Here is a 21,050-nt window from a genome sequence, read left to right as displayed (position 1 = left end):
CTCTTGCTCCAGTAGCTCTGTCCTGTAACTTCACACGTCCTCCATAATTTTTAATGACTTATTAGAGATCTTTCAACCTCATAGATATCAGCAATCGGGCACATTTCTGAGAATATCCCATTCTGTCGTCAGTCAAGGATATTTGAAAGGACGGAGTTAATGAAGACCTCACTGCTGCACACCATTCGTACGTAAATAAGACGGGAACTGCAGGCAGCCATGCAGATACCATCAGACACAACAGTGCTGGGAGAGACCGAGAGTATGCACCTGGCAGAGTTAGGCCAGGGCTGTGTGCTGCGTGCGAGGCCACAGGCTGTCTCGGGCGAGGTCTTCATGTCTGTAGCTCTGGAAGTTTCCCTGCACGCTCGCCTCTGCTCTTTGTTTGGCCCGTTGCTTTGGAGGACGTTTTAAAATCTCTCCGGACTTAGTTTTGTAAGCTGTAAAGGGAGATGTAGCACAGATTCTCCATGTCATAACTACCGAGGACTCCTTTTATCATTCTTTTTTCCCTCTACAGACCTCCTGTGATGACATATTTTTTTTTCAATCTGATTGCGTTTATGGAGTAAGAATCATACTCTCTCTACTTTAAAATGATTCGAAGCCATGTAAAACTGCCAGTGCAGGGCTGCCGGCGTGCGTGAGACAGCCAGCATTTCCATATGGAGGGGATGCATGCAGCTTGAGACAAAGGAAAGTTACCAAATATTTCAGGCCGCTGCCTCATTCTGGATGTATTTACGATTCGCTTTCTGCAGTGTTGTTCCCCTTGAGCCACTAGATTGTGGGTTTCCTGAGTCTCTTGTGGCTCCACTGTCGGGGTTCGGCAGATGGGGGGATGGGGGGGTGCGGGCTGCGTGGTTGAGGGCAGAGACTTGGTGCCTTTGAAAAACGCGGTGTTTACTTTGTATAGCAGTTTCAGATTAACAGGAAAAAACATCAATATACAGAAGTTCACATCTACATCTCATATATATTTTTTCCCCTAAGATTTCCCTCTAATGAATGTCAGGATGAGTGTAACACATGGGGACAGATAAGATCCCAACGATCATTGGTTATTAGGTAACAAAATCCCATGGTTTACAGTAGGTTTCACTTTGGGTTGTCTCTTTTTTTTTTATTTTTGCCAGTCCTGGGCCTTGAACTCAGGGCCTGAGCACTGTCCCTGGCTTCTTTTTGCTCAAGGCTAGCACTCTGCCACTTGAGCCACAGCACCACCTCTGGCCATTTTCTATATATGTGGTGCTGGGGAATCGAACCCAGGACTTCATGTATATGAGTCAAGCACTCTTGCCACTAGGCCATATTCCCAGCCCCCTTTGGGTTGTCTTGTAAGTTCAGACAAACGTGGTGATGTTAGCAGCCATCATTACTAGATTGTGCAAGATATTTTGTTCTACTGGCTTCGAAACTCTGTCCTCCACTTCCTTCCTCCCTTGTTCCCAAACTCCTGGCAACCGGGGGTCTTTTTACTGTCTCCATAGTTTGGCTTTTTGTACAATGTCATTGAGTTGGAATCATGTGCTTCATAGTCTCTTCAGATTGGATTTTTTTTTTCCATTTAGTAATACGCATTTAAGATTCCTCCATGACTTCTTGAGGCTTGACAGCTCATTTCTTTTTATCACTAAGCGATATGCCATTAGGTGCGTTGCCAGCTTGTTTATCCATTCACCCTTTGAAGGACATTTTGGCTGCTGATGTCTTAGATTTAGTTGAAAATTTTTTTTATTGTTGTAATTGTAGATTCGTACACCATTGTAAGAGGTAACAGAGAGAGAGCTCACGCCTGTTTCAACTCGACTGATTTGGTGATAACCTGACTTTTATTTCCCCACAATTAGAGGACAATACAACCAGGATGTGGATATTGATATAATCTACCTATCTTATTCAAATTTCCCTAAATGTATTTACACTCATTTATGTGGAGATATATATATGTATGTGTGTATATATATGTATATATGTATATGTGTATATATACATACATTTATATATAACAGAACTCTCCCTTGTCCTTTTAAACTACATTCTCCTTATCTCTGTGTGTCCAGATTTCCTCTTATAAAGACACCAGTCAGATTTTGTTAGGTACCAAGCCAATGGCTTCATTTAAATGCAATTAAAGACCTATTCCAAGATAGAGTCACACACTGAGGGGGTGAGACAAATCAGCCTGCTGCCTATAGTAAGTCATCTCTTGGAATTCGTTTTGTTTTCCACTCTGAATAATACTTTGGAGATAAATATAGGTGTGTTAGTAGTTTGTTCCTTTGTAATTACTGTGTACTATTCCATGGAATGCTAACACCTTTCATGTACTTAGTTCATGTGCTTCATGCTAATGCTTTCAAATCTTTATTAATACACATCCTCGATTAATGCAAAAAAAAAAAGTTGAAGCTACAAGTAAGGGAACCATGAACCAGACCACTTTACCACTAATTTCTTTTTACTGAGTTATGATGGGTCAGTACTGAAAATCAATTTTTCAGTAGTCATTTAAAAGTAACCCACTAAAACTGTTTTGTGGAGGGAGGACAGTACTATAAATATTCTAAATTAAAATGTTCAGAATTCCTTTCTAAATCAGAACACTCAGAATTCTTTCTGGGAGAGTCTTTCCTCTGATTCAGTATCTGCTTGGAAAATGTTCAAGATCCCGAGTTCAAGAGCACTGCTTGCTTTTGTTACAGGTCCTTCCTTCCTATGCAAGGCCCCTTATGTGTCCATGTGATCTTCTATCCACAACTGAAGCCATCAGCTTATGTCCTTTTGAAAATGTGCTCACAGGGCAAAGGTTGTGCTGCAGGATTCTTAGATCGCATGATTAGTTCCCACAAGCCTTCCCTCAGGACGTGAAGAGAGAGGGCCAGCCTGAGGAATGGTGGCCAGGGAGAACCAAGTGTCCCCAGAACCCCTCTCTGGTTGGCATTACTGGGAAAACTGGGCTAATGATAACTTGTCTAATTCCTAGACCATTTTCAAAGAGGTAAGGTTTTATTCAGATGGAGGTATATTCTAGAAAGCAAAGTTACACCCACCAGGAATTGATCACAGCAGATCTCGCTTGAGCTGTCGCTTGTCCTTACCACTGGTACACATTAGTACAGAATCAGCACAGAGGAATGTTCAACAGAACATTCTGCAGGGACAGGGATGTTCAAGTTTGCCCTGTCTACCATTGTACCGCAGCCACCAGCCACCTGTGGCTATGAGATTTGGAGATGGAATTCTAAATTGTGAGTTGGTGTCAACTTAAATAGTGAAACCTTTGGCTACTGTACTGGCCCAGGCAACTGTCACAAGTAAGAAGGTACCATGCGAGCAGCCACGGTAAAATTATAAACACACCGGGTCCTCCTGCTTATTGCCTATCTTTCTCCAAGCAAAGGAGCAAACAGGAGCAGAGAGGGAGAGAAGAGTGGTTGAATCCAAAGGCAAAATCATTTGCTGTGTTTATGTGTCCCAAACTCAAGCTGTGTTTTATTGACAAATTTTGGGAAGGTTGAAGATTTGGCAGGCCTATCTGTCCCGTTGCCTGCACGAACTCGTCAGCAGCTCATTAATCTTGTGTTGAACTGGGGAGCCCCTTTTCTCTCCCACCTCGGGATTATTTCTAAAGGACATTTCAGTGCCCCTTTTGTATCTCTCAGACTTTAAAAAAAAATTTACAAGTTGCTCTGTGGATTAATTTCAGCAGATGTTTATTTAAATCTGCCCTGAAGGTTTCCAACTTGGAAGGGGAGAAATGATTTTGTGGTAGAAATTGTGTGTGTGTTAGTTTTTTTTTTGGTTTCTTTTTTTTTTTTTTTTCTCTTCTTTGGTCTTTTTGCCAGTGCTGGAGGTTGAACTCAAGACTTTGCTCTCTTTTTTTTCCACTCAAATCAGGCACTCAACCACTTGAGCCACAGCTCTACTTCGCCCTTTTACTTGTTCATTGGAGATGGGTCTCATGGACATTGTCCCCTTAGTTGGCTTTGAACTATGCTCTTCACATCTCAGTCTTCTGAGTAGCTAGGATTACAGGCGTGAGCCACTGGTAGCTGTCATACTATGAGGTTTTTGTTTTTTTTTTCAGTGACACACTAGCTATTTATTTTCTAGAGATGAACAGCTAAAAGACCGTCTTTTCTCTGATTTTGATTGGCTTTTCCATGAAATGGTTCTGTCACATGTAGTGCAGGTGGCCCTTTCCTTGCCAAGAAAAGACAAACGTATGCTCTATAGTTATTCCTCCCCCTTAACCACTTTTTGACGTTTTATTTGATGTTAGGAATTGGATGACAGTGTCTTTAAGACACGCTGAATATTTTAAGCTCTAAGTTGGTAGCACTTGTGTCTTACAGGTGCACCGTGAATTATCATTGCTTTTTTTCCCCTCTCTGAAGACAGACATCTAGAGTAACCACTGTGTATTTCCTGACACTGGAAACAGACACCATTTGGGATTCCTTTTATAGTTTTGTCAGCTAACGATTCCAGTGACCACTCAATTGTGGTCTTGTAGTAAATCAAATTTTCTTTGAAAGATCCAGCTCTGTTATATAATTGTTGGTGTCTATAGAGTCAGTCACTAACTCCCCTCAAGAGCAAGTTTCAGTTGTGCTAAATGGCATTAACTCTGCTTCTATACACAATAGGGTTTTGCTTTTCCAAAATAAAAAGGTAACTTGCTTCTTCCTCCTCACCTCCCTCCTTCTCCTCCTCTTAAATTAACCTACAATTGAGGAGGCCACAGGTTGGCTTCGGGCTGTGGCAGACCAGGTTGGCCACATGAATAAAGAAAGGGACTTTGGAAGTAAGGCTGTGGGCTCAAGTGGTAGGGCAAAAGCCTTGAGTGAGAACATTGCGTGAAGGGGCCAGGCCCTAAGTTCAAGCCTGAGTACCAGCACATCAAGATGGAAGGGAGGAAGGGAAGGAGAAAGGAAAAGAAGAAAGAAAGGGAAAGGAAGGAAGGGAGAAGAGGGGAGGAGGGAGGGAGGGAGAGAGAGAAGGAGGGAGGGAGAGATGAGGGGAGGGAGGGAGGGAGGGAGGGAGGAAGGAAGGAAGGAAGGAAGGAAGGAAGAAAGGGAGGGAGGGAATAACCATAGCGCACACTACTGTGTCATTCTTCCTTATCCACCCGTGAATGGCTTATTGTATATGGAATTCAGGGGTTCGCTCTGACTCTGTGGGCTCTGATGTGGGCTCTCCGCTGTTTACTGTGCATTTGAATAAAGCAGATTTAGAAAATACAATCAACCCGACGCTTCTGTCTGTGAGCCTGGTCTTCGGAGCCCGTGGCTCCTGGCCATAGCTGAGGCACAGGCAGAGGGAGCTCGCCTTTCTTTACCAGGCTGGGCTTACACGGGAGAGACTGGCCATGGGGATGGGTTTTCAAGTATGGCAAGTTTAGGTGGATGGGGGGGCAGCAGGGCTGACCCCCCCCCCCCCCAGGTGCTGCCTGGGACTCTGGAAGTCTGTGTGTCCCCTTTGGCCACTGGAGAGCAAAAGCTTTCTCCTTGGAACCGCAGTAAAGCCATTCACCCCTTCAGTCCCTGGTACCTCTCAGAACCCAGAACAATTAAAGGCAGTCTTTCCAAGCAACTGGGGAATCAAGCCAAATAAATCAGAAATCCTCAGCCTCCGCTGGAGGCTCGCCTCATTATGAGAGCAGATCTATTAGCCCTCTTGCTGTTGTCTTTCATTTCTCAAGTGAGGTGATTCTAATTAAATTAATCTGCATGTCAATCTATCGGTGATCAATCAAAGAGCCCTAGGTCTCCCCGATGCTGCAGGGGGCTTGCGGCTGACAGGGGCTGATAATGCAGGAAGAAATAAACTGTCGAGCAAAGTTAATTAGTCAACATAATAGGTGGATTAAACAGGAGCGGGCCGATCACTGTTTCTCCTGTCAAAGCATGAGGTGGAGACCACGTTGCAATTACAGACAATTATTATATTTGGTTGTAAGAGGTCACATGAATAAACATATCTCTGTAGGTTTCGGTTTTAATCCCCTTTCCCATTTCATATAAGGAGAAGTGTAGGTCATTGCTTTTTATTGTTTTAGTCAAAGTTAACTGGCGCACGCATTTGTCTGTGGCCCTTCTGACAAGTTGGGCTTGGAGTGACTTCTCCGAGATCGCCTGGACCAGTCCTAGATCACAGTCCTTGGTGTGTGTGTGTGTGTGTGTGTGTGTGTGTGTGTGTGTGTGTGTGTGTAATATATATCTTATTTATGTAATCTATACATTCAAATATATAGATATATAATTTCTTTAAAACAGATCTAAGACTTAATTAGCAGGACCTCTTTTTTCAAGAGAGCAGCGTGTAGGAAGGGAAAAAAAGTATAAGAAACCTTAGGAAGATACCCAGGAGAGAAACACGTATTCCCCCCTCTCTCTACAACCCCTCTCTTTCATTTCTCTTTCTTCTTAACCCTGACACAGTAGGGAGGAAATATTTAAAGATTCAAAAGCCTTTTATTTGCATGATCGGCTGTGATATCTGCTTCAGTGTCGAAACTGAAGGGTAATTTAGGTGAAACACAACCACCCTTGTGTAAAAAAATATGCTAATAAAGATCCTCTTGTTAAAATTATGGTTAACAGTGTACCTTCTGCTGTGTAACTATAAACTGTGCAATTTTACTTAAAACTACATCAAAAACGTTCCATGCCGAAGACCCACTCATCAATAGCTCCTCTTGTTAGACTTGTATTGCATAAGCACCAGTCATTATGTGAATAGCTATGCAATTTTCTTCAACTCCCAGCTGTTATTTATTTAACTGGAGTTTATTACCCACCATGCTTTTATATGAAAATGTTCATTCATTTTTTTTTTCTCTCTCTCTGTCTCTGTTTGCAGGTCGTGGTATCTACAACAGTCAACGTGGATGGCCATGTCCTGGCCGTCTCTGACAACATGTTTGTCCACAATAACTCCAAACATGGCCGGAGGGCTCGGAGGCTCGATCCTTCGGAAGGTACGCCCTCTTATCTGGAACATGGTAGGCGACTCATTTTCATTGGTTGGCATTGCTCCTTTTAACTGTGCATTTATTGGGTTTCTTCCTTCCATGCTACCCCATTATCTGCTTCAAGTTTCAAATGGCCTGTTGAATCGTAGAGATCCTCTGGGAGTTTTGACCGTGTAAAACAGGATGCCGAGTATTTAAAGATGGGCAACTATCTTGGCTACCGTGTGTGTGTGTGTGTGTGTGTGTGTGTGTGTGTGTGTGTGTGTGTGTTTGTGTGTGTTTGTGTGTGTGTGTGTGATGACTCTACCTGGAAATGGCCACCATCTCCTTCCTTCCCACAAGATAACAAAATGAAGAAAAGTCCCGTCCACAGGGGAGATAAAGAAAGGCTCTACGCCAGGTGCCCATGGCTCACGCCTATAATCCTGGCTCCTCAGGAGGCTGAGATCTGAGGATCACAGTTCCCAGCCAGCCAGGGCAGGAAAGTCTGTGAGACTCTTACCTCCAATGAATCACAGAAAAAGCCTGAAGTAGATCTGTGGCTCAAGTCGTAGCCTTGAGCAAAAGAAGCTCAGGACAGTGCCCAGGCTCAGAATTCAAGGCCCAGGACTGGCAAAAAAACAAACAACAAAAAAACGAAAGGCCCTGCAGCCTGGTCGTGCACCTCCTTGTTGATTTCGTTTGGAGATGAGGCCCAGAGTCCACGTTTGTGCAGACATTTGGGACAGGAGATAGAGCAAACAGCCCCATCTGTGGGCTGTGTCCTCCTCACTACATGGTAGAATTCGCTTCCTGCTGCCAGACTGTGGTGAGGGGAAAGAGCCACGCTTGTTTTGAGAATAACTAGAAGTCAATGGAGGGGACAGGAGAAAGCCAGGTAAACATTTGTTTTGAGCTAAGTGAATGCCCCTTACACAAAGCATGGGTTGGACTGAGTGCACATCTCTAAATATATCTATGTTGTGTGTGTCTATAGAGAATCCATCCGTCCATCCATCCATCCAGGAGTCAGTGAATGCCACCCAGTACTTGCTGTCTCCCATGGATTCCCAGTTTGCTAGGTCAGCAGGATGCGTCTGAGAACACTACCACACAAATTACCACCCAAATGCCCGAATTTCCCCATACACCACGAGCTGTCCATGCTGTAATTCATAAGATCAGAACTTCCCTTCCCTGCCAACGTCCCAATTTAATAAACATGCCACTGTCACCCTTCCTGCCCCCTTGCCATGCTGGAGGAATACACAAACAGTTCATTTTATTAATTAGTCAGAGGTACCACTCTTAGATGGGACTCATCACCACATCCAATTTTGCAGTCTTTATTTTTAAGTAAACCATCATCTTTCAAACGTTGCTTCTTTATGGTTTCATTAGGGCTCAGACGGATGGATATTACTTTTTGGAGGAGGCCATTTGAAACATCTGCTCATGATTTCATTCCCAGGACCATTTCTGTACTTAAAATTCTTCTGATCTTAACTTTACAGTAATGTTGTTTTATTAATACCTTTGGAGTCACTGATGGTATTATTGTACAGCCAAAGGTGTTGAGAGGAGAGGAAGGAGAAAAGCGAGATGAGGAATTAGCCCACAGTTTGGAAGGCTCTGGATTAAGAAATGTAGAGAGAAACCCAGGGAGTGGGGGTGGCTCATGCCTATAATTCTAGCTACTCAGAAGGCTGATCTGCAGATCCTGGTTCAAAGCCAGCTTGAACAGGAAAGTCTGTGAGATTATCATCTCCAACTAGCCACTAAAAAGTCAGAATTGGAGCTGTGGCTCAAGTGATGGAGCTCTTGCCTTGGGTGATAAAGCCAAGGGGTAGCACCCAGGGGCCCCGATTTCAAGCCCCAGACGAGCCTTGGAAATAACAAATAAATAAATAAATGGAATGAGCTTGTTGAGCGTGGCTAGTGAGATGAAATGGGGACTACCTTATCTGCAGCTGGATTTAACTGTCAGCTTGAAAATCGGTGGAGTCTACAGTCTTAAAAGGGGCTCTGATTGGGCCTTCCCCCCGTTTCTGCTCTTAGGGAGCGAGTCAGAAAACCACCAACTCTGCCAATTATCCCCCCAAGGGAAAATCCCAAGGCAAGCAAATAAAGTGCACCCTGCTAGGAAGGAGAGATGTGTGTGCGATGTGTGTGTGTGTGTGTGTGTGTGTGTGTGTGTGTGTGTGTCCCTGGTGCCCACACCAGCACCCCCAAATTCACCTCTTGGTCTCGCCCTGGTCTCTGTGTGACCACGGATAGGTCACCTCAGCTTCGCGGAGCCCTGCGTTCCTCCTTGCAGAGGGGACAGTGAGGGCTGGCGGTGGCCTAAACACCACGGCGAGTTTCCTCTGTGCTGTGGGTGGAGAAGGAAGAGCGCTGGGTGGAGACCCACAGGCAGCGTTCACGCTCTGCTGCCCGGCCCCAGCCCCTGTCACCACGGGGAACGAAAGGCGGGGTGGGGTGGGGGGGGGCAGGTATTCCAGCCTGGCCAGAGTGAACTTCTCCAGGCAGTGGTAGCTCACATCTGTAATGCTAGCAATCCCAGAGGTTGAGATCTGAGGATCTCAGTTTGGAGCCAGCCTGGGCAGGAAGGGCCGTAAGACTCTTATCTCCCATTAGAAGTGGAGCTGAGGGTCATGTAGTAGAGCACTAGTCTAGAGTATAAAAAGCTAAGGATCCCAAGTTCAGGCCCTCAAACCACCACCACCCCCTCCCCCCCCCCCCCCACACACACATACACGCACCTTGGCTGATTTTTAATTGTTGATAACTCATTATGAAAAAGTTCCACATTAAAGTGGACAGAGGCAGAACATTTCTCAGCTTCCTCCTCACCCCAGAATTCTCTCTGCTAGGACTAGGTGTTCATATTTCAGCTAGGATATCTTCTTCCACAATTTAAAAGGAATGCTTTCTTTCCCTGCTTTGGCTGACCAATCCACAGATGGCCATGTTTGCTCTTAGAATAGTATTCGAGAAGATGACAGCTTTGCACGAATGGTCGACAGTCAGACACCCCCGGGGAAGTTACTGGTGGGAGGACACCACAGCTTTGCTTTACTTCCCTCTGTGGGTCGAAAGGTGGGGGGGAGGGGAGGGGAGGGCGGGGAAACACAAGTCAGATGCTTCCTCATGACAGTGCCGTAACAGCGGTCTGCTTTACGGCAGCACGAGACAGCCGCCACTCATTTAGACCCTTCACGCTGATCCATTCCTATCTACTAGCATAGGGGGGGCCTTGGAGGGCCTGCACTGGTGATGCGTGCAAGTGGACTTGGGTGCTAACCTGTGTTCGCTGGGCTATAATACTGCATTTTGCTATCGAAAGATACTATTTAAAACATTCTATTTAAGTAAGAATTCCTCCCCATTCCCTCTGCCTCTCCATTCCCACACCTACCTCAGAACAACTACTGCATCCTTTGCAAAGTGTCTTCACCTCTTGCGACTTGTAGAAATCTTCATTCCCCTTCTTCTCCCCCACTCCCCCCCCCCAATCCTGGGCCTTTTACCATCTCATTTACAGGTGGCCTGAATTATTGTAAGCAGCTCAGCACATCTCTATTTATATCCTGCATGTCAGAGAGTTGGGGAAAACTTCCTTTCGTGGCTCATCTTCCTGAGTATAAGTAGACAAGCAATCACGGTTCACATTCATGCATAGTTTTCCTTGTATAACCCATGGACTCAGAGCCCCGTGCTAAGGAACGTCCCTGGATTGCAAATACTAGGGTTGACACCTGTAAATTTATGTCATAGACCCTTACATGGTCTGCTGAGGAGGTTGAATCTTGATACACTGTTGCTGATAGTAATTATACACCCTCATCCCAACCCTTACATTTTCTTCATTCATAAATACTGAGGTTTTCTTTGGCTGGATCTTTATGGGAGCATTTAATGAGGTTTCTTCTTTAAGCAAGAGCTTTATGGAGGATGTACAGGGGTGGAGAAAAGCAACCTCAAAAATGTAACTGCACTCAGGGTTCCAGTTTTTACAAAAGCATAGGCTTGAAACCACCCACACGAATGCACAGTTACCTGTGTGCTTAACTTGGCTTCTAATCACACAGGCAAGTTCCTAGGTGCTATGGACTGGCAAGCCCGGAGGGGCTTACGAGAGTGTTGTTCTTGTCATTGTTGTTTATCTGGAGATTCAGGTTGTGTTTGCTTGAATTTAAGGCTAATTGTGGTATCCGTTTGTATATTTCTTCTCCCCGTGGCAAAATGGGGTGCCCTCACTATGGGAGAGAGCAGAGACCCTGTCAGCTAGCATGCACTAACACTTTATTATCTAATGATCTAATATGCACCAAGGCAAAGTGCCGGTGCTCATCACCCTGACACGGAATGCTGGGAGAAGTGACTAAATTACTTTATGTTCCATTAGCGCCAGCAATGATGGTGAACTCACCGTAGCACTTATGCAAATGCCTGTGAATACACCCCAGTGCCTTTGTCAGGAAGCCAGCTGACAGGCACTTTAAATGCTCCGTTTTTAGGGGATCTCTGTCTCTTACGTCTGTCTGTTGTCTGTCCGTCTTCACCCATATGCTATACATATGTGTGGTTTTTAAATTTGGTGTGCCTATCTTTTCTCCCTTCTTCTATCCCCTCTCCACTTTTGGGGCTGACTGGGAAAAGCAGAGTTGCTCTGAGAGCTCCCAACCCCCCCTCCAGAGTCTCAGCCTGACATTCTTCACATCTAGGTTGTTTTTTGTTTTTTAATCTTCTGAATGTGGTATGACTTTCACATTTATTTGTGAAAAAAAAAATCAATGGAATGATTAATCATGAGTTTTTAGAATAAGAACATTTTAGTGTTTGTGAGTTCTAACCTGAGATCCTACTTCATTTCATGGCACAAATATAGATTTTTAAAAAAATAAACACACCCACTTTTTTTAAAAAATGCAAAAAAAAATGTTTGAAATGTGGCTTTGGGTGGGTATCTGATAGGAATGAATTAAATTTCCCTTCAAAGAAATGACAAAGACTGTGACATGAAATAGAAACGTGCCAGGATCCCAAAATAAAGACAAATCAAAACAAAAATGGGCTTGGATCAAACGAAAAATATTTTGAGAAATAGAGAGCAGGGGTAGACTCGCCAGGGACCAGCCCCTGGTTGTAATTACAGCTTGAGAGAAACAGAATCAGGATTTCGCCATTGCCAGTTAGTTCTGACCTTTGGTTCCAGATGTCTCTGACAATATGGTGTTATTCTTGATCTTTAGCATATGACCTTCTTTAATCCTTTAGCTCAGGGCTTGAGCAGATTTCGCTTCTGTGGGTCGTTCCCCGGGGTTTGTCTCTGCTGACTCGTCACCCTCTTCCCAGCTGTACTTAAGCTTGTTGCTGTAAGGATGTGTGGAGAAAGATGGTTTGAGCTGGAGAAAAATCACTCCCAATGGACAGAATCTCATGGAGTTTGCAAGAGAGAGGGGAGACCTCTTTCTCTTTCCTTCTTATGTAATAAGATTCAGATCCCTCTCCTTGAAGGAGGATCATCAGGCTTTCTGGCTAACGAGCTGGATTCTAGGCCTTTCCTTGCCAGTTTCTAGCTGTGTGGCGCTGCTTCGGTGTGTCTTGATTGTGTAGGTGTCTAATAAAAGCTGGATGAAGTCATCTCTAGACCTCTGATTAGCAGGCCCTGTTCTATGGTGATCCGAACTGAAGCCATTAAAACATGCTTTCCTGCAGGAGGGGCCTTTGGAGAAACAATCTCCAAAGAAACTCATTCTTTGGGTCTTCTTTGGCCGAGGAATTTGTTAGTCAGTGCCGTGGACTTGAACCCAGTCATCCATTAGACGTACCTGGTACATGCCAGCCGCTCGGTTAGGAATAGTAGCATCATGGGAACACATCCCTGCCTTCACAGAGTTGATGATGGACATACAGAAGAAAGCCATTAAATACAGTCTGCAGCTAACCAATCAGAGCGCAGCATAGGGGACCCTCATTAAAAGGACTCACAGCCTATCAGGAAAGCCGTCCTTACGGCCAGCCCTACAAGATGAAATGGTTTGCCAGGCTTTAAAGGGGACAGCAGAATTTACCAGGCAGAAGGGGCGTTATGTGCAAAGGCTGTTTGGCTCAGATGATCTCAGGGCACCCGCAGGAGACTGGAATGACTCGTATTCTACACTTCCAGACAGCGAGTTTTTGCTTTCTTGGTCTATTTTCTCCTAAGGAACGTGGAAAACACTTTCCCTCCAGACTTCCCGTTGAACGGGCGTGGACTCTCTCGAGTTCAGGCCTTTGGAATGGAAGGCTGCTGTCGAGTTTGGCTTGCAGGATGTATATTACCCCTCCCCCCCCACCAGTGTGTGTCACTGGATGAGTGAAGATAAACTAAAATAACAGGCAAAAATGGACACTCCCAAATTTATCTCCCTCTTCAGACCAGGAGCATTCCCAGAGTCACGGCTGCTGCTGGGTAGTGAGTCACCAGAGGGTGGAAGGTCGTCGCCTTCATCTTCCTCCCTTTATAGGAAAGGAAGCCGAGAGCTAGAGAGGTCACGTGACCCGCGCACACGCGAGACGCGGCTAGTTCCTGCTGCAGTCCGCAGCGTGCCCTTTGTAGTTGTCCATGCACTGTGATCTACAGACGTGGGTGTCGGAGCTGCACAGCTTCCTGGTCCCTGGGTGGCACAGAAGAGGAGGAGGACCGGGTTCACCCCGTTGTCCTTGCAATCCTGTTTGATCAGGGATGTCTTCGATTGGATCCCAAGGACCATGAGAAGCATGTCTGCTGTGGTGGGGCTTGAACTCAGGGCCTGGGTGTGGTCCCTGAGCTCTTTGTGCTCCAGGCTCCTGTTCTACCACTTGAGCCACAGCACCGCTTCTGGTTCTCTGGTGGTTAAATGGCTACTTGGAGATAAGACTCTCAAGGACTTTCTTGCCCAGGCTGGCTTCAAACTGTGATCCTCAGATCTCAGCCTCCTAAGTAGCTAGGATGTTAGTGGGAGCCACCAGTTCCTGGCTTGTTGGTTTTTTTTTTTATGGAAATGGGATTTATGTATATTTACCTTATAATCAGTTTTCCCTCTTCTTCCATAGTTAATTCTCTTCTCTTATACAAAATTTTAAAAAGTACCGATTTAACGTGATGACTAGTACATTTTTTGTGGAACCAGCAAGACAATAAGGAAAATGGCAATACATTACTTGTGAGGATGTTCTAATTCGTCTCCCCAGAAATCACTATGGGTTATATGGTACATGTGTAGCGAGAAAAGAAGACGATGAGACAACTATGAGGGCCAGGCATGGCTGGGCATGCCTGTAATCCCAGTCCTTTGGAGATCAGGGAGGACCACAGTTTGAAGTCAGCCTAGTTGAAAAGGGCATGGGCCTCATGTGAACCCACAGGCTGGTCAAGGTGTTACACCTCGTTACCCAAGCTGTACGGAAGGCTTAGGGAGGTGGATTACAGTTCACGTCTAGCCCTGAGGAAAACCGTAAGACCTTCTCCAGAAAAATAACTAAACAACAAAGGGGCACGAGCGTGGCTCAAACCGTAGAGTTGCCTGCCTGTCAAAAGCAAGACTCTGAGTTAAAAACTGAGCAAAAACTGAGGACACTAAGCGAGCACATAGGCACTGGAGGGTAATAAAGCATATACTAGACTCCACTTAGGTAGCAGATGGTCTTGAGAGGTGGAAATCTCTTAATGGATTTCTCAACAAACTGATCAACTGGGGGAAAGTTCCCATTTCTGGCGTCTTGTTTGATTGAATACATGCGTGCTCCACACCTATTTTAATAAACACAGTGCGGTGTCTTATTGTGGGGAGGCAGGTGGTAGTGTGTTTCTGTTTGGGGCAGAAATGGCAGAACCTCTTTATTGGCCGGTGGATAGTCCCAAATCATAGTTCTCTCTGTACCTGCTTTTCCTCAGAGCTTTCCTCACTCGAGAATCTCAAACCCTTCCTGTGACAGTTAGACACACATAAAAGCCTTGGTGTTCTCTGCTTATGCCCTTCTTAGTGTGAGACATATAGAAGCAACGGCCAAGAGTTGGGTTTGGAATGTGTCTGTTTGGACGTTCCCATTATGCTTATGGGAATACTGCAAACTAGAGTTCTGCCGCTGCCCTGTTCTATGGCTTCCGGTAGGAGCTACGGCATCTCTGGGCCCATTTCCTCATTTGTAGAGAGGATGCTCAAGAAAGCCCTTCAAGCTCTAATAGTTTGGTCTTTTTTTTTATTTCTGTGTTGTGTTTTCTTTTTTGGCCAGTCCTGGGGCTTGGACTCAGGGCCTGAGCACTGTCCCCGGCTTCTTTTTGTTCAAGGCTAGCACTCTGCCACTTGAGCCACGGCGCCACTTCTGGCCGTTTTCTTTATATGTGGTGCTGGGGAATCGAACCCAAGGCTTCATGTATAGGAGGCAAGCACTCTTGCCACTAGGCCATATCCCCAGCCCTTTTTTTATTTTTTATTTTTAAGAGTTCTACTTCTCCAACTAACATAATCTTAGGCAGCAGTGATCAAAATGTCAAGATGACGGTCAGTTCACAGCAAAGACAGACAGCCACTGCCTAGCGCCAGAGGCTTTCTCTGTAGGAGGCTGACAGTTGGTTCCAGGAGGTTTGGAGAAGCCGTAAGTTTGGCCCAAAGAGCCATTTGGGCCTTCAGCCGGTCTCCCATGCTTGGGTGTTCCTAGATCCTTCAGCTGAGAGGATGTGGGGTGTAATCACTCAAAGTTCAGCAGTCAACTTTCAGACCTGTGTTTCCCATACAGGTGGAGAGCATTCTTAGGAGATGGACACAATATTAAAACATTCCCATTGCTGTATTTTATTTCAGAAGCAAAACAAATACAGCTATCCACGACTCCACAATCTCAGGATCTCACAGAGGTTACTGCTTAGGACATGACTAAAGAAAAAGTTAATTGATAAAAATGAAAGTCATACATACCGTGGAGTGAGCAAGTGGTTATAGAGCCGCCCGCTTTCACAGTTGGGAAGACTGTTGAGAGGGGGCTTTCAGGGGTAGGGGAAGTAATAATTCTCCTAAATCACCAGAAATCAGTAGAACGTATTCTCTTAATTTCCAAGAATCAGATTGTTGTTTTTGAAGAGCAACGCTATTGGCTTAGTCCACAGTTAGGATAGACTTAATAGCCTAACAGAACTTAACGACAAGACCAAAACCTCGCCCAAACTCTTTAACTCTGTTTCTCATTTTAAAACAAGTAGTGTCTGCGAGTCAGACAGCAGAGATCCCTTTGGACAGAAGACTCCCGGCAGGACAGAGCCTTGGCCAGGCTCCTCGCAGGCCGCGTGTGAGAGTCCTTCACACCGACGCCGCTGGACACGGAGCAAAGCTGACATTGTGTGGTCGAGGGGAGGATCCCCCGTCCATTTCCCAGACAGGATTTGAGTTCAGAGGACAGAGAGAGGGGCAACTGTGTGGATGCAGATGCTCAGGGGGAGGAGGGGTAGGGTCCCAGGAGCCAGCGGGGCCTAAACACAGGAAGTCCTGGCACTTCCAGAAGCGGAAGCGGGCGGCTGTGTTTTCTCATCTGGTGGCTACCCTTCCTCCTAACCTTCACATCTGCCAGCGAGGCCCACCTGGGCCCTCGCATGGCTGGAGCCGCTCCGGGAGGGGGGGGGGGTGATGCGTACTGGTGCTAATTTTAACCCCCAAGAGAATGGAGTGCCTGCTGCCGGAATGGGGGTCAGATCAGCCCAGGAAGTGGGGCCCCCGCGTAGCTGTTGCTTTCCCACGTGCGAAACCCATTGTGGGCGTAGCGGCGATTGTTCGCCGTGGCCGGCAAGCTCCTCGGCTTAGCTCCTGAGCGGTTTACGGTGGCCTCCGGTTTCTCCTCCGGTCCTTTGCCCTCCGTCACTCCTCGGTGCCCGTATCAGAGGCCGGAGCCCACGGAGGGGCGGCTCCGGACTGCAGAAGCCCACAGGACGTGCGCAGGGGTCCTTGTGACCGTGTCGAGGGGCTGATGGCGTGCGGAGTGGCTGGGCTTGCGGTGGTGGTGGTACACAGGGGGAGCTCCGGCCATGCAGGGAGCTGGAGACGAGAGCACCCGGCCACCGCTGAAGAGTTAGGGGAGCTGAACGGTTTTTAAATGGCGTGGCTCAGCGTGTAGTGAAGGCCGCCAGGAGTCCAGAGCGTTTGGGGGCAGAGAGAAAGCGTGTTCGAAGGCGTGCGAGGGCGAAACACTGGCTACGAGGGAAGACGGATGAGGTCTGAGATCCAGTTTTTTTTTTTTTGGCCAGTCCTGGGCTTTGAACTCAGGGCCTGAGCACTGTCCCTGGCTTCTTCCCACTCAAGGCTAGCACTCTGCCACTTGAGCCACAGCGCCGCTTCTGGCCGTTTTCTGTATATGCGGTGCTGGGGAATTGAACCCAGGGCCTCATGTATACGAGGCAAGCGCTCTTGCCACTAGGCTATATCCCCAGCCTCTGAGATCCAGTTTTGAGGAAAATTTGGAAATTTTCCTTATGTTGATTTCTTTCTCTTTTTTTGTCCTGGATGTAGATCCGGCTGACACAAATCCTAGTGTAGTAAATGCTAGCTTTTAGACTAGTGTCGCAGGAGACACGTGGTTTTGCTGTTAGGATGGCCATGGATTCCTTTATTTGTTATTTATTTTCTCGAGTTGTTCCTCCAAGGGGGTCTCAACCCCAATGCCATTTTATGAGTACAAGGCATCTTGGCCAATGTCACCCCTTCTGTCTTTCTCTTTTCCCCCCAACTCCCCCAACCACGAGGCATCCAGTTCAGTGCTGAGCACTTGGCACGACCTTCTAATGCTCTTAACCGCCATGGGAGGGCGCTGCTGTTATAGGTCCTGTTGACGAGGGAAACTGAGGCTCTCCTTTTAGGATTCAGTGGTGGCTTATCAGAGGAGCTGTTTGCACGGCTTTTGCACCTCCAAGCGGCTGACAGCCGGGGGTGGGGGTGGGGCGGCCCTCAGCCATCTCCTGCCAGTGTGCTTCGGAGATGGAGAGAAGCTCTCCTGCTCTCTGAACGTGTAATGCGAAACCCGCTTCCATGGAAGCGAATTGACGACGTTTCTCAAAGGGAAACTGAAAAGCCAGGTCTGTGCCCAGTCCCCAGGGCAATGCGTTGGCATGCACAGGGACACACGGGAAGGAGCTTTTCTGGGTTAAGATAAAAGCTCCTGGTATCACATCGCGCTATCGGCGCCCCATCTCAAGCTCCCCGTGCCAGCCCTGCAACCTGAAATACTCAGTGGACAGAAAGGAAGCTTTATAGAAATTAGGTGATCATCACCCTTATCAGATGAACACGACACCATCTCATGAGTTTAGCATCCTCAGGGAAAAAGGGCTTTACCTGTGTAAGTGCTAGAGAAAGTCTGAGGATTGGTAGGTAGGTCTGCGGGTCTGGGGACCAATCTACCATTGGCAAGTCAGCTGGAAATGACTGGCCAGCCATTAAAATCCTGCTGAGACATACGTGCTGGTCAGCCATGGGCGGGCGGTGGGGGGGGGGGGGGGGGGAAGAGGGAACCCTGATATGGGAACCAGATGTGACGGGAACCAGAGAAGGCAAAGAAAAGTGAAACACAAAAGTCACACTCTCCAGGCCACAAGGTGCAGAAATAGATCTGCGTCCACCCAACACATCTCTGACCAGTAAACATGAAAGCAGAACTCGGGTTCTAATAGATGTTTATTCCAATTGGTGCCCTTAATCAATATTTTATATGAGAACATATGCTCCTCTGTGGCTGTCTTATTTAATTGACGGTTGTAATCAGCATGACACCAGAGGTTCAAAACTATGTTCTCCATCTACCGCAGAGGACGTAGGCAGGGTGTGAGGTCTGAGGCGGTTTCAGTGTCTTGCATCAACCTCAGAGCAAAGCAATAAAGATGCCAAGATATGTGTATATGTAAAGTCCGAACAGATAGCACTATATTCAGTAGGTTAACACAGTTGGTGCAGACTTTCATTCTTTTTTTTTTTTTTTTTTTGCCAGTCCTGGGGCTTGGACTCAGGGCCTGAGCACTGTCCCTGGCTTCTTTTTGCTCAAGGCTAGCACTCTGCCGCTTGAGCCACAGCGCCACTTCTGGCCGTTTTCTGTATATGTGGTGCTGGGGAATTGAATCCAGGGCCTCATGTATGTATATGAGGCAGGCACTCTTGCCACTAGGCCATATCCCCAGCCCTCAGACTTTCATTCTTGTCTGTCTTGAGCACGGTGGGTTCTCCAAATGACAGTGCACCCAAGCATTTATCTATAGTATCTGCGGATGAGGGGAGCATGTCCCAGACAGCCCCACGATTCTCCAGCGTTTCTTGGTAGGAAAAGTGTCTCTCTCTTTCTCTTTGCTAAAATCTTCTGGCTGAACCATCAAACCAACTGAGCTCTTCCAGTAACTATTTGGTACAACGAATTTTTTTTTTTATAAATTTGGGAGCCAGACCTCACATACCTTTCTTTTCACTCTGGCAGTATCCTAAATGGTCTCGGTTTAGTTAGCTAACAGCCTGTGGAATTCAATCCTTGTTACTCCGAAGAAAAAAAGTCTTGAAGGAGCCAGTCATGGCGGTGCACGCCTGTAATCACAGCGCCCAGGAAGCAGAGGCAGAAGGACCACGAACTCAAGGCCAGCTTGGTCTGCGTAGCAAATTCTGAGCCAGCCCGGCCTGTGTACTGAGACTTTATCTTAGAAAACATACCTAAAACATTTTTTAAAAAAGAAACGAGAAAGCAGTTGGGGGAATATATGACAGTATCGTTTCAAGATCACCTACTTTTAATCCATGATGCTCTTCTGTGCAAGTTTCTGGAACGTGCACCATGGAGACGGCCAGTGTCCAGACTGCGCATGAGCGACCGTGAGGCACCTGCCCGCCTCCCCGTGAGGCCCATAGCGTTGCCTTCCCTGTGGCAGGTGCTCTGACGCTGCGCGTGCGTTCAGCAACCCAGCGTGCGACCCGAGCAGGGCTCCTGAGCTGGAGGGTGTGGCGGTGCGTTCAGCCCGCCTGTGTTCGAGCTGGCGCCTGTAGTGTTATGTTAGGATACCATTTTCTGAACCTGGAACTAGGGAAGGAAGACTTTCACTGTAGCTTTGCCATGGGTCTGTGTCTTAGGAGTGGAAGGGGAGAGAAAAAACTTTCCTTAATAAAGTAGTATTACTCTTTAAAGTTAAAAAATATCCACTCGCTGTCTTGGGGATAAGAAATTGTACCGCTAAGATTTTATGGGACTTTGGCTGTATTTGTATAATTTAAGTGGATACTCTAGCCAAACGGAGCAGCGTTTTCAGATCAACACCAGCTTTGAAGGAAAGATTGGGTGTTGTGTTCGGCTATAGCAATCGAAGTAGACTCCTAAAGACTCACGGGTGAGTATTGAGATCCACTACCTCATTTATAAAGCAGATTTAAGAGGAACATCTGCTAGCCTACTGCTTGAGATGGATATGAAGAATAATAGAGGAAATGTATGACAAGGCCCTTCAAACCCTTCATAGTGCTAGTGAATCCTCAGGCATTAGTTAGGTACAGAGTTGTGTCTAGCCAGTGCACTGACAGTATGCGCATGCGTAAGGCTCCCGTCCCCAAGAGATGGGTCGGAGTGTTGGGTTGGTTGTAGACATAGATACATGTGTATACACACGCACATACACACACACACACACACACACACACAAAATGAAAGTTCAAAATGAAAGTGCAACAGATGAGAGATGAATAAGAAATATGGATTAAATATGGATTTACAACTCCAGAGAGTTGGGATGGAAAGAACTAGCTTCAGAGCAGATGAGCCTTTTAGGAAAAGAATCAGGCCAGGCCGAAGTGAGTGATAGAACCTTCCTGAAATAGAAACGTAGGGCACACGCTAGGGGTGTTTGGTGGATTAGGAGAGCCTGCTGCCGCCATTCCATTGTCTTTCTCTCCGCTGTCTTCTCCTCCTCCTTTCTTCTCTTTATCTGTCACATTTCTTCCTTCCCTACTCTGTGCTGAGCTCTGCACATAGATTAGCTCCTTTAAACTAACAACCTCTCGAGGCTCGTTCTTTATTAGCCCCGGTTAAAGCGACAGAAACAGGCTTATGAAAGTAATTTGTG

At 46.5% G+C, this 21,050-nt stretch overlaps 1 protein-coding gene across 7 annotated transcripts in view; it reads left to right on the top strand.

Moving 5' to 3' along the window:
* The window catches only part of Ebf1 (EBF transcription factor 1), a 381,892-nt gene that overhangs the window by 255,385 nt on the left and 105,457 nt on the right, over positions 1 to 21,050 (top strand). For 5 of the 7 annotated variants that reach the window (XM_048334365.1, XM_048334366.1, XM_048334361.1 and 2 more), the window contains one exon: positions 6,868 to 7,009. In XM_048334365.1, coding sequence (XP_048190322.1) covers positions 6,868 to 7,009 — 142 coding nt within the window. The remainder of the gene's footprint in view (positions 1 to 6,867; positions 7,010 to 21,050) is intronic. The other 2 variants (XM_048334364.1, XM_048334362.1) reach the window with 1 other exon arrangement.

The sequence above is a fragment of the Perognathus longimembris genome, chromosome 25 (genome assembly GCF_023159225.1).
Source record: "Perognathus longimembris pacificus isolate PPM17 chromosome 25, ASM2315922v1, whole genome shotgun sequence".
NCBI classification, from domain to species: domain Eukaryota; kingdom Metazoa; phylum Chordata; class Mammalia; order Rodentia; family Heteromyidae; genus Perognathus; species Perognathus longimembris.
Note: the sequence above shows the minus strand (reverse complement) of the source record. Positions and strands in the feature narration are given on the sequence as shown.